We start from the raw sequence: 13,650 nt of genomic DNA, 5'->3' as shown, positions 1-13,650 counted from the left end.
TCATCTACTCAATTTTTCTGCAATTGACATAACAGGAAAGCAAGTCTCACCGGTTGTGGGCTTTTCCCTCTCTCTTGCAAGTGACCATTGACCTGAGCTGACCCGACCTGTGGGATCAAGAGGAGGAAAAGTGTATGTATTTACAACCCAACCACTTTCACTTCAGCTTCTTCAGGGCAGTGTGAATTGACTCTGTGGTTGAGAAATAAACTTCACTCCTTACATCTTTACATCAAGAAGACAAATTAATGTCTGATAGGGGTACTGGAAGGACTGACCTGCAGGTGCTCACAAGACTGCTGCTGCTGCTGATTGAGGAGCTGTTGAATACGCTGGTCTGCCTCTCTCTTCATATCCTCCCCTTTCTCCACCACTGCAACACACCATCACTTCAGTACACTTACCACCACTTACCCACTTGTCCCAAGTTTACACTTCTCTCAATCATTTTAAATTATTTTAAATTTTTTTGACACACACACACAGACAGACTAACCAGAGGAGAGCTGCTGCTGTGTCTGCTGCAGCTGTGAGGCCAAAGAGACGACCTGTTCCTGCAGGATGGCTCTCTCTTGGCTTGCCCGCTGCCTCTCCTCCACAACCCGCGTCTCCACCTGGCTCTCCTGAAAAAGCAAATTTTCTCGGGTAATGACAAAAAAAGACAAGACTGACAAAGGAAATATAACTCCACGTTTACTTCATTCCCCTAAAAAGAATGTAATGTTTGTTGTCTAACTAACAATATCATGCAAGCTTTAGTACTGGAAACATTGAACTAATCCCTCTCTAAACAACAAAAAATCCAGTTCTCACCATAGACAGTTTTTCTTGCCTCAAATCCTCCAGTTGTCCCCTCAGCTGGGCCACCTCCTCCTCTAGCTCAGTCACCTGCAGATGTAAGATGGTGTGTAAGAAAGCAAAACACATATAGGTAGGGAATAGTCATTCAATATTAATGTAAACTGGATTTAATTGCTTTTGAATAATCCTGAGTTCTGTTTACTCAAGACTTCATAGCTAAAAATATGAAGTTTTAATAACTATCCATTTGATAAACTTCAATATTGTTGGAGCAACTTCTTTGGTAAGAGTCTTGTTTGGAAATATGACTTCAGCACTTACAAATCTGAGCAAAAGAAAAATGATTTTAATGAAAGAATGTTTAATTGCAACACTTCAAAATCAAGTACATTCAACACTTTAACTTTGTGTAACTTGTAAACTAAGATAAAGCTCTAACCATCCACATCCATCCTCATGTGGTCCCTACACACCTGCTTCTCCCACACCACACTCTCATCAATGGTGGACAGACGGTCAGACTCCTCAGAAGCGTCTCGGCCACCCCCCGCACCACCACCACCCGCCAGCACCAGCTCCTCGTACTCTCTGATCTTCCTCTCCAGCGCTGAGAACTTGTCATCGTAGAGGCGGCGCTCCTCTTCATAGTAGTCCTGTTCCTCCTGCAGCTTCAGGGTCCAGTAGTCCTCACTCTTGTCAAACTCCATGCGTAGTAACTGAAGGACAACCAGTGGGAGGGTGAACATTGTGATGATAAATGGTAAAATAAAGATAGTGTGAAGGAAAGGTTTGGACTGTGATGACAATAGCAAGCTTCCTTCCTTCCCTGACTGCAATCCCTTGTCCTTCACTAACCTAGACCCTTAAACCTTTCTTTCAATGCTTCTCCCTCTTCCCTTCACACTGTACTTCCTACCAAGGTGCTATATGACCTGGTAGGTGCTATATGACCCGGGTTATGTCCCTAAATCTACTGATAAAGCCACTGCACACCTCAAGATCCTGCTCCAACTTTGTGTTCTTCTCCATCAGGGAGGCACGGGTCTTCTCAAGGCCATCCCGCTCCCTCACCAGGTCCTCTTCAAGCCCTTGCACCTGTTGGAGGAACACCACCAGTGAATGTAGAGATAAAAGAGATGTGTGAGTAAATATGTGAATTCTGCTTCTCAAGTCTGAAAAATCAACCAAAAATGAGAAGTGTAATAAAGATACAAGAAAAAAATGAAGAGGAACAAAAGCTCAACAATTTTTTTCAGCAAATTACCAACTTAAGATCAGCTGCAGATTATAAACCATCTTTTCTAATACGAGAAAAAGAAATCTAATCTTGACACCAACTGCAACACTGCAGCACTCCCTCCACTCTCACAAACACAAACACGCCTCTCACTTCCTCCTCCAGCCTCTGCAGGAGATCCTTGGAGGGCTGAAGGGAGGCAGACTCCTCCTCTTGCTTGGTCTCCTCTTGGTGAGATTGCTGCTCCTCCTCCCTGCTATCCTCAGATGGGGGAGGCGTCTGTGGGCGAGGTGCCAGGGCCTGCCGTCTCCTCTGGATCTTCTGCAACAGAGCACGGCACCTCTCGCCCCACGGCACTGCCTCACACCCTTCCTGCCGGGAGAAGAGGCAGTTATGATGCAACAAATTCATGCAAGTGGGATCATAATACTGACAAGGCACAACAAAGGACTGGATCCATAATGAATAAACTGTGCACTCTGACTGACCACTACCAAAGTGTGCAGGTCAAATTTTCTAGATATGAATGTCTTTTTAAATTTCTTTCAGTATGCCTGTGTAACACTGATCACATGGCTGGTGTGTCCTCAAGGTACAAGATGCATCCTGTGTACCACTAAGCAACAGAGTTTGAGAACCACTCGATTACATGCTGACATCAAATCCTGATTTAACAGTCACTGAAGCAAACTTTCTTCTCTGAATATAAAAGATGAAAATTCTGCATACTTTTACCTTAATTACAATCATCCCACCATCAAAAACATTATACTTTTCTAACACAAGTGATTACATACGTAAAGTAATACAGCACAAGTAAATGATACAACAATAATACCAAACCTCACCACATCCATTACTGTACACCACTACAACAGTCTTGCACCACACTACCTATACCATCACCACTACCTCTACACTGCCTAATTTCTCCCTACATCTACACACCGGGCTGATACGTTTCTTGTAGAGCTACTGAGACACAATTCAGTGACTAACATACACAACACAGTGAAGGAGTCGTTAGTCTTCTTGCTGCATTGCCTTGAAAGTAACTGAACTACACATACACTGCCACCAACATACAAGAAGCAACATCACTAACACTATCATAATAAAATACACCAACTTTCACAACCATGACTACCACTACCAATCACAACAACAACAATCACTGCTGCCACCACCACTACCACCGCCACCACCACCATCACTACCTGTACAGAGCGCGCTGCTTCCCGACACAGCTTAAAGATCTCAAGTTTGAGCCCAGCCACCTGCTCCTCCACCTCCCTGTACCTTTCCTCCAACACATAAGCCCTGCCCTGGGGAGGAAAAGGAGAGAAGCAAAGAATACACAAAGAATGCAAAGACGAGTGTGCAACAGATGTATGTGGACATAAGCTAATGGAACCTCTCTTTCTCTCACTGTCTCTCACCTGCTCCGGGGATACCCCCAGCTTGCCAGCTGAGGATGGTGGGTAGGCTGTGGTGGTGGTGGTTGTCTCTGGTGCTGAGTCACATTCACTTGCACTACATTGTCTGTTGGTTGATTGAAAGGTGTAACTTATCAGATCAAAAATATTTAGCACGAGATCTATCAGTATTCATGTTTGAGTATTTGAGTTCATCTTAATTGATCATTGGACTAGATTGCAGTGGCAGCATCCACCAGGTGGGGAGTGGTCCTCACCTGGCGTCAAGAAGGGTCTGGGCCGCCACTCGCTCTGTCCGCTCCTGCTCCTCCCTCCGCAGTGCCATCTCCAGCTCCTCCAAGGCCACTGCCAGCTGGCCCTGTGTGTCCATGCAGCGCGCACACTGTACACACAATGCGCACACACAGGCGCACACACACACACACACACACACACACAAGGAACACATGCATAAATAATGTATAAAATAAATAAACTTGGGTACTTGTTTTCTAAATCAAAGCAAAAAAATGAAATGGGAAAGGAACATAAGAACAACACAGTAATTGTGTTACCAGCCGTGTGTCTCAGTCTCACAACACATGTCATGGATGCACAATACACACTCTATGCCACTCAGCACTGCACTGGTAATCACTTCACTACCAGCTAAGATTCTTCAGTTAAGACAAAAAAGGGAAAGTCACCAACACATTACGAGATACAAACAAAGATCTAACACACTGAAAAATTACATCAGAGGGTAAACACTTCATTCAATAAAAGATAAAACTAACTACCTTTTTAAAAGTAAAGGGTAAAGGAAACATTTCTTGTACAAAAAAAAAAAAGAGGTCTGTAGGTGAGAGACTAGAGGCAGCTTTCTTGATGAGAAAAAATGAATCTGTTGGAGGGGGGAAACACACTCACTTTATCCTTGGCAGGGTTGTGGTTGGCCTTGATGGGGGTGGAAGTGTGGGGGGTGCCAGTGGGGCTGGGTGGGGGTGAGGAGGTGGGTTCCAGGTGGGATGTGACTTTTCTGAGCTGCTCCTCCACCCTGACAACCTTCTTCAGCAGGTCCTCACACTCAAACTGGGACAAAGAGGGAGTTGCAATGGTACACATTATGAAGACTCAATAAAGATGGTAATTAAGGTAAGAGAAAACATTAAAAAATACAAATGTTTCAGCAGGGAAGCAGGAAATGTTAAGCTACCTCCTTCTTCTCCAGCTGGTGTTTGAGCTCCTCCTGTTGCTGCTGCAGGCGGTGTGACAACTGCTGCCTCTCCTCTCGCAGCTGGTTCACTTCTTCCTCCAACTCCTGAAAAACAACAACAATAAAGGACTCCACAAACTAATATTTTGAGACCATTCCACAGCAATCTGTTATATTTCCTCAACAAAGCAATGCCATTATCATTTCTGCACTGCAATCTATATTCTACCCAACACAAAGCTTCTCTTAGCCAAATGATGCCTTTCCTCTTCTTCCAAATGTTCTCTCTCTCTTAACTCCTTCAGTACCTTTCAAATGCTCTCTCTCTTAACCCATTCAGTAAAATGTAGTGTTTTCATATTCATTCTGCTTACTTTTTGGCAATTTTATAGTTTCGGAAACCTATGTGGGGAATGAAATAGTAGACTCTGGCCATTAATATTTTGACCTCCATAGACCCTTCCTAATGCAAATAAAATTGTCTAATCCCATCCAAAAAATCAAGGTAAAAATGCATCTCAGTACTGAAGGGGTTAAACAAATACTTGAGGAGTCCAGCAACATCCTAAGTGCATTCCCTGCAAAGTCCTGCATTCCTTTGACTCACCTCTCTTGTGGCCAGGGCAATGGGGTTGTCCCTTGGGGTGAGTGGTCTGAGGGCATCATGCTTGTATTCCTCCCTCACACTGTCCTTCACTCGGTCAAACACCTAAGATAATTTATTTTGTGAGAACAGGGAAATAGGGAAGCTGCAAAAAGCCACTGGGTCTACATGTGGCAGCCCCTGTACAGAACACGCCTACCTGTTTACATCCGTCACTCACGTCTATACATTAGTTTAATAATTAAGGCTCCATAATGATTCAGCACTAACGTGATTACTGAATCAATTCCAACAGGGACGTCATGCATACATTAAATTCTACAGCAGTAAGGATCAGAAGTCAGGCAGTGAAGTTGACAGTTATGACCACAATATGTCCATACCTTCTTCAGCTCCCTGGTGATCTGCTGGTGCATGTTGATGTGCTCTACCTCATCCCTCACAGCTCGGGCTTCTGTCTCCTGAGGGCGACGCGAACACATGAGTGACACCAGAAATGGGAAGTGTACAGGACAAAAGTAAGAGGATGATAAAGCATAAGCACAGAATAATGAGATCTAAAGGAGGTTGAGTTATATTACTACAAACAAATTTAAGTGAAAATAAAAAAGAGATCTTGAAATGAAAACTGTGTTGCTGAGATCCACACAAAGCCTAGCATCCATTATTTACATTCTGGTCTGAGCTGCAGTGTGAAGACTTGGTCCCCGCGTCCTCCACAGCACTGGAGATGACGTCAGGGTGGGAGGAGGGCACCAGGGAGCCTTTCAGGAGGCTGCTCATGCTGGTGTCGAAGAAAGACTCATCATATGCTGTGGGTACAAGGCAAGGAGAGAGTCAGGTAACCAGGAGATGGAGTTACGATGAAGTAAATTTAACTCACACTAAGATGAGTCATGCTTGCTTCATTACCTGTAGATAACAATACATACACCATTCAATCACAACCACAACTAACACAAGTAACAAACTCACATCCGACATCAACATAGTGTACATTTGGTCCCTTGCTGCACCGCCTCACTTTGCTGCACCGGGGGCTCTCCTCCTCACAGCTGTCCTCCCCAGACCCATTGCTACTTGAGCCCCGCCGCTTCACAGGCGCCGGCAGCCCCACAGGAGGGTCCATGTAGTCCCCAAGGCAAGACCCATCCAGGCTGCTCTCCTTGTCACTAGAGGGGGGGAGGAGTAAGGTAGTGGTGGTGGTGGTGGTGGTGGTGGTGGTGGTGGTGGTGGTGGTGGTCTTTATCAGTAGTTTTCTAAGTATATGTGTGATAAAGGTATACTTCTTAATACTTTCATATGGTTTTTCAAGCTTAATATGCTTTAAGTTTGAGAATATAACTTCAATGGTTTCTCAAGCTTAGTATGAGACAAAACTGCAGAATCATGAGACTTATGCATAAATGAAACTTTGAATCATGTAGTTCCAGATTAAGTTACATGACTAAGATATTTTTTCACACAACTGCATCACTGAAGCTGTGGGCAATAAGATACCTACCCCTAACCATCTCTTCTCTCATAATCAACAAGTTTTTATGCATTCTACTTCTCCAGACCCTCTACTTGCCTGCCACCGTTGTGCGCAATAAATTGATCAAAACAAAACTTGGCTCACCTGGTGCGGGCAGAGGGTAGGCGGAGGGGCAGCGAGTCCAGTTGTGAGAGCAGCTCGTCATTACTGTCCCTCAGCTGCTGGTTCTCTGCCACCACACGCTGCAGCTGTTCCACCACACGCCGGTACTGCTCCTCCCGGGGACCCTCTGACTCGTACTCCGCTATCTGTGGTGGTAGTAGTAGTGGTGGTGGTGGTAGTGGTAGCCAAATACTTCACAATTTTCAGACATTACCAATAAAATAATCGTAAGTTCCTATTTATGAGTGTAGAATTAAACTTACAAATCAATCTTGGAGTTATGATAAAGACAGCAGGTAGAAATACATCATACAAGGCAGTAGTGGCACTAACAAACAATAAACAAGACCCACAGAGCACCAGTGACCACCTGACTTTGTATCGCACCTTTGTCTTGAGGATGTGCAGGTCAGCCACTTGTCTCTCCATCTGTAACAGCTGCCGCTCTGCTTCCTGTAGCTTGCCACTCAGCTCCATGTTCTCTGCCTCCAGTCGCTTCATGTCCTGTGGGAGTCTTGAGTGTTACATGGAGGGAGGGAGAGAGAGAGAGAGAGAGAGAGAGAGAGAGAGAGACAGGAAAAGAGAAAGAGAAGCAGATATAAGAGGAGTAACAGATAGAAAAAGAGAGAGAAAGATACAAGAGGAGAGTGAGATAAGAAAAAGAAGAAACAGATAGAGATGGAAAGACAGAGAAAAAGAGAGATAGAGAAACAGATGGAAAAAGAGAAACAGATACAAGTGAAGAGACTGACAGAAAAAGAGACAGAAAAGAGGAAGCAGGTAGAAAGAAAGACAGAAAAAGAGAAACAAAGAAACATACACAGGTGGAGAGACAGATAGGGAAAGAGTGGAAAAACAAAGTGAGTAAACCAAGCTTTACAAAACAAACAACAAACACAGCAGGCAAAGACATCCCATCACCGACACGCCAGGCAGTCACACATACCGCAGTGAGGGCAGCGAGGGCGGCTTTGAGTCTTGATTCCTCCTCCTGTAGGTGTGAGTTGTGCGCGTGAAGCTCCTTGGCTGCTGCTGACACTTGCTCCCTCGCTGCCTCGCGCTCCCCAACCACCGCCTCCTGCAGCTCCCTCACCTGCTCTTTGTACTGTCGCTCCAGCTCCCTGTGTGTGTGGAGGAGGTGTTTACAGAGGATTATAAAGGGATTGCATAGGATTTTAGGCAGTGTTGGGTCTTACAGGGAATTTCAAACACATCTTAGGTTCCTCAGCCAATTCACTTTATAAACAGTGTGAGAGAAAAATAGCAGAGAAGAAAAAGGTCCTAATATTTCTTGGCAAGGTAATGTAGAGTTGACGAGAGGTTAAAGTGTGTACAGGGGAGAAGGATGTAAAGGGGATGACATAAGGAAGGATTAGCATGAATAAGGCACTATTACCTTGTACTATTCACTGGTATAGCAATGTGTGAAGAGCTTGACCATGGCATGTGTTCATATGCATTCTGCTTAATATTTGGTGATTTTATGCTGCTTCAGAAACTCATGTAGGGGATTAAAATAGTGAAGACTGTGGCTATCAATTTTCTGACCTCCATAGATGCTTCCTAATGAATAAAATGGTCTAATTGTACACAAATTTCAAGGTAAAAATGTGTCCCAGTATTGAAGGGGTTAAGAGGAGCTACAATGTGGATGAAAGAGAAAAGGATGTAAGAGTTTGAGTGAAGGGCAGAATAGTGTGAATAGGGGGCTCTTACTCTCTGTAACTCACACACTCACACTCACACTCACAAACACACAAACACACACACTGAGACACACTTACTGCAGCTGGAGGTGAGAAGCTGCCTCCATCCGTGCATTGTGGTCGTCCAGGTCCTGCGCCAAGAGGGACACTCGCTGGTTTGCCTCCCCAAGATCCTGCTTCAGCTTGTCCCTCTCCCCCCGTGCCGCCTCCACACTCAACCTGCATGTCACAGTTCAAGGGTGATACATACTCCCGATACACCTGCCTCAACACCTGTATAATCCCTCAAAATACTGTATCTGAAATACCAATATCAGCCTGCATGTCTTATTGTGTTTTCAGTGTTGTAGTTCACCTCCCCACCTCCTCTCAGCTACAGAATTAAGTAAGTGACATTAGCAGTAAACAGTGAAATGTCTAGAATGTTGTGGGTGATCATGTGAAAAATGTCCAAGAAATAAAATGTCTAGCAGTGAAATGGTTGACTATACTTATTTAGTTTAGTTTGTTGAATATTGAGGGTGTTCCTTAGAGTTATGGTGGTCTACCGCTGCTGCCAGTCTGAGATTCAGTTTCTAGGAGGGCCATGTGGTCTGGCACTGAGTTTGAGGCTGCCCTACAGTAGGCCGTGTAGCCCGGGAGGTGGGGCTCATGTGGCAGTGTTTGCAGGAAGTAGTCCAGTTCCTTCTTGAATCTGAACACTAGGCAGCCTGTGGCATCTGACATTCTTAGGGAGAGCACTGAAGAGTGTGGGGCCACTGTGTGAAAAACTGGAGCTGAAGACTGAGGAAGACTGGGGTAGCAGAGGGGAGAGCCCATCTCTCACATGAGCGGCCGGAGCGCTCGCTGTTCTTGGATTTCAACAGCATGGTGGTCTATCAGGCACTTGCTCTTCCAATATCTTCCACACATACATGGTTCTGTATCTCTCTCTTCTTCTCTGTTGGGAATATAGCCCCAGCCTTTGTAGTCTCTGCGAGTAGTTCAAGTCTTTCATGCCTCGTATTTTCCGAGAAAAGGTTCGACGTTTCGACTTCAGCTCTTGTTTGGCACCCTCGCTGTCCAGTCTGAATCACTGAATCAGCATACTCTCACACGTGTACTTTCGGTGTGTGGCACGGCACAGTGACAGGTATAATGGTAGTACACTGCACGTGAAGTGTACCCAGTTCTTACACTTCGCACTGTATTGTGAATTTCATATCACCCACATGCGCTTCAATGACCGAACTCGGCGTGTCTACATCCCGCACGTCCGTCTTTACGTGTCACGTGATGGGTCACACTGGGTTACTAACTTGCTAATAATAACAATATAACAATAATAATGCTAATAATAAGAGGAAAAACTGAGGAAGAAAAAGAAAAACAAAGTAGAAAATAATATCAGACATACGAAGTTACAAACACCCACCTGAGGAACTTAATCTCATGCAGGTAGGTGAGCAACGCCATCTGTAGGAGCGTCACCCTACCCCCGGCGCCCTCCTCCGGCAGCTGGCATTCAGACTCCAGGGCGGCGGCCAGGTCACGAAGGCACAGACTCTCGTGGGGGCGGTGCGGCAGGGCTAACTCCCGCAACAGACTCGGCCCATTGGAGATGTTAAGACCTTCCCACGCCTCCAGCAGCGCCTCCACCCGTGCATACCTGACGAGGAAGGAAAGAGTAAGGTGTTACTGATAAGTACTCGATATTTGTGTTTCCATATTCATTCTCCTTACTATTTGGTGACTTTATGCAGCTTCAGAAACTTATCTGGGGGTGTTAAAACAGTGAAGACTGTGGCCATTAATCTTCTCACCTCCATAGACCCTCCCTAATGTCAATAAAATGGTCTAATCGCACAGAAATCTCAAGGTAAAAATGTGTCTCAGTACTGAAGGGGTTAGAATAGTGAAGACTGTAGCCATTAATCTTCTGACCTCCATAGACCCTTCCTAATTTCAATAAAATGGTCTAATCGTACACAAATCTCAAGGTAAAAATGTGTCCCAGTATTGAAGAGGTTAAATTTATTCTACTGGCTTAGAGAAACAAAAGAGCGAAGAAAAGGAACAAAAAGATTAGTCAAAAGGAGGAAAATAGAAAGGAAAGCAAGGGATGAGACACGAGAGGATAAGAATGAATAAGAAGGAAGGATGCAATGAAGAAGGAAGAAAGACAGGAAGGCAAAGGAAGGGCGAGAGAGAGAGAGAGTAGGATAAAAGCAAGATAATGGCGAGTGATGATAACAAAAGAAATAAACAATAGTGAACGTGTGAGAATGTGCTTTGACACACACACACACACACACACACACACACACACACACACACACACACACACACACACACTATACAACATTACTTTTCTTCCCGTTTTCTTTCATTTGCAATAATACCCAATAATCACGAGAGAGAGAGAGAGAGAGAGAGAGAGAGAGAGAGAGAGAGAGAGAGAGAGAGAGAGAGAGAGAGAGAGAGAGAGAGAGAGAGAGAGAGAGAGAGACTTTAAACTGAACACTACGAAGAAGAAACGATCATAGAAAGAAAGAAAAGCAAAGAACAAGAACAAGAAAACAGAAACAACAACAACAACAACAACAACAACAACAACAGCAACAAACTAACATCATACTAACGGGGAGACATCACGGGAAACAACCCGGTACATATAATTAACATAATGACTCCTTATTAACAACAGGTGAATGTGGCGAGGTGGAAAAGGAGGAAGAGGAAGAGGAGGAGGAGGAGGAGGAGGAGGAGAGAAGGGCGTCAGGAGGTAAGAAGAGGAAAGCCTTCACTTCCTCTCCATCAGTCCATCACAGCAGGCAATCAGTTCACACGTCAAACTCTCGAGGTGAACAGCTGAGGATCCAGAGAGAGAGAGAGAAGGAGAGAGGGAGAGTCGTACTTATAAGACAGTTGGTGGCGTTAAGTCAGTATTCAAAAACGCTTTGCTCTCTCACCGCGACTTTTTTCCAAGATTACAGGTATATTAGCGAGGTTTTTGAGTGTTTTTCCAGTTATCAATGTAGAAATCTTGTTCAATCTGCCTCTAAAGCGTAGAAAGAGAGGGAGAGTAGTGCTTCTAAGACTGTTGGTGGTGTTTAGTCAGTACTCAGAAACGCTTTGCTCTAACCGCGACTGTTTTCCAAGACCACAGGTGTGATTAGCAGGTGTTTTTAGTGTCTTCCCAGTTATCAATGTAGAAATCTTGTTCAATCTGCCTCTAGAACCGTAAAAACACATTAAAAACTCGTGTAAATTTAGATAAAGACTTGAAATAATGGAGGTAAGTGCAGCAGTGTTTGGGAATACGAGCTTTAGTACCTCATGTAACAGTTCAATGAATGTGGTGACTGAGAGGCGTTACAAGTGAAAGGTAAAGAAAAAAAAATATATATATAATACTGGTTCAATTAAAGAAAAAGAAAGATGGTGTTAAAATAGTGAAAGGTAAAAAAGTAGTGTTGGAATTAATTGTGACACAAACTGACGAATGTGTTAACGAGGAGTTGGTACGAAATGTCGAAGTTGGCAAGAAAGTAGTGATTCTGTTAAAGAGAGAGAGAGAGAGAGAGAGAGAGAGAGAGAGAGAGAGAGAGAGAGAGAGAGAGAGAGAGAGAGAGAGAGAGAGAGAGAGAGAGAGAGAGAGAGAGAATACAAGTAGTGCCAAAAGTATAACGTGAGAACCATGAAAAAAAAAGACAGAATGAATGAATTTCCATTGATTATACACAAACGATGGCGTGAAAATAATGATAATGGATTTGCCGAGACTATAAAACGAAAAAAAAAAAATGTATAAAAAAGTATATTAGTATGAATTGAGACATAACTAATACCGCATTTGTTACGAAAAAAAAAAAAAACTATTATTATTATATATTGACAATGGCGTGAAAAATAATGGATCTGTAGAGACTAAACCGGAAAAAAGGTACATTTGTATGAATTAAAACAAAAATAATACAGTATTTGCTACGAAGATAAAAAAAAGAAAAGAAAAACTACTACTACTACTACTACTACTACAATAATACTAAATACTAATCGTAACATTCTAATCTGGCAGGTAACAACACAGAGGGCGGCGGACAGGTGTGCCAGGAGGTGTGTGCAGGTGTGTGGGTCACGATGTCGCTCCACAAGACTGTCATTCACTTATGGATGTCCACGTCAAACCTCGATCTCGTGCAGGACTCTCGCCGCCCACGAGCAAGGGTACGTGTGTGTGTGTGTGTGTGTGTGTGTGTGTGTGTGTGTGTGTGTGTGTGTGTGTGTGTGTGTGTGTGTGTGTGTGTGTGTGTGTGTGTGTATGGGGAAATTCTATTATTCTAACAATGGTGTGAGAAATGAATATCTTTCTTGTGATCATATTTAAGCTCTCTCTCTCTCTCTCTCTCTCTCTCTCTCTCTCTCTCTAACAATGGTGTGAGAAATTAATAACATCTTTTTTTTGATCGCATTTCTCTCTCTCTCTCTCTCTCTCTCTCTCTCTCCAAACGCCCATTTCCTGTTAAGACGGTAAGAATTGTCACCGCGCCCATCCCATTACTTGAGAGAGAGAGAGAGAGAGAGAGAGAGAGAGAGAGAGAGAGAGAGAGAGAGACTAACAAAACAAACATATATAACAAGTAAGAACCTCAGCATTAATTATCATCATGCCCCAACAAAAGGCTTCAACAGTATTTATGAAAGTGGGCGTGTTCAGTGTAAGACCTCGTACAAGAACAACAACTATCGTACATCACCCCCATCCCACCCCCCATACTGCACACCTCCTCCCACCCCCTTACTGCACATCTCCCACCCCCGTCACTGCTAATAAAAAAAAAAAAAGGAAAAGATGGAACATTAAAAACTAATATACGGTCTTTTGTGTATCCTGAGAGAGAGAGAGAGAGAGAGAGAGAGAGAGAGAGAGAGAGAGAGAGAGAGAGAGAGAGAGAGAGAGAGAGAGAGAGAGATTAAAATGCATGCTTACACTCATGACACGTACAAGAGACCAGTGTGTGTGTGTGTGTGTGTATCAATCCCCCTTAGT

At 43.9% G+C, this 13,650-nt stretch overlaps 1 protein-coding gene across 1 annotated transcript in view; it reads right to left on the bottom strand.

Moving 5' to 3' along the window:
• The window catches only part of LOC123502628 (ninein-like), a 39,934-nt gene that overhangs the window by 3,250 nt on the left and 23,034 nt on the right, over nt 1-13,650 (bottom strand). Inside the window, exons 8-28 of the mRNA XM_045251794.1 lie at nt 10,033-10,266; nt 8,697-8,837; nt 7,859-8,033; nt 7,300-7,416; nt 6,895-7,058; nt 6,249-6,445; nt 5,946-6,085; nt 5,657-5,734; nt 5,277-5,378; nt 4,670-4,774; nt 4,384-4,545; nt 3,732-3,856; nt 3,478-3,580; nt 3,256-3,363; nt 2,192-2,410; nt 1,795-1,896; nt 1,275-1,517; nt 814-888; nt 497-623; nt 279-373; nt 51-107 (exon numbers count right to left, since the gene is read on the bottom strand). Of these exons, the coding sequence (XP_045107729.1) occupies nt 51-107; nt 279-373; nt 497-623; nt 814-888; nt 1,275-1,517; nt 1,795-1,896; nt 2,192-2,410; nt 3,256-3,363; nt 3,478-3,580; nt 3,732-3,856; nt 4,384-4,545; nt 4,670-4,774; nt 5,277-5,378; nt 5,657-5,734; nt 5,946-6,085; nt 6,249-6,445; nt 6,895-7,058; nt 7,300-7,416; nt 7,859-8,033; nt 8,697-8,837; nt 10,033-10,266 (2,869 nt within the window). The remainder of the gene's footprint in view (nt 1-50; nt 108-278; nt 374-496; nt 624-813; nt 889-1,274; nt 1,518-1,794; nt 1,897-2,191; nt 2,411-3,255; nt 3,364-3,477; nt 3,581-3,731; nt 3,857-4,383; nt 4,546-4,669; nt 4,775-5,276; nt 5,379-5,656; nt 5,735-5,945; nt 6,086-6,248; nt 6,446-6,894; nt 7,059-7,299; nt 7,417-7,858; nt 8,034-8,696; nt 8,838-10,032; nt 10,267-13,650) is intronic.

The sequence above is a fragment of the Portunus trituberculatus genome, chromosome 12, assembly GCF_017591435.1.
Source record: "Portunus trituberculatus isolate SZX2019 chromosome 12, ASM1759143v1, whole genome shotgun sequence".
In the NCBI taxonomy this organism is placed as follows: domain Eukaryota; kingdom Metazoa; phylum Arthropoda; class Malacostraca; order Decapoda; family Portunidae; genus Portunus; species Portunus trituberculatus.
This window is presented reverse-complemented; position numbering and strand designations above follow the sequence as displayed.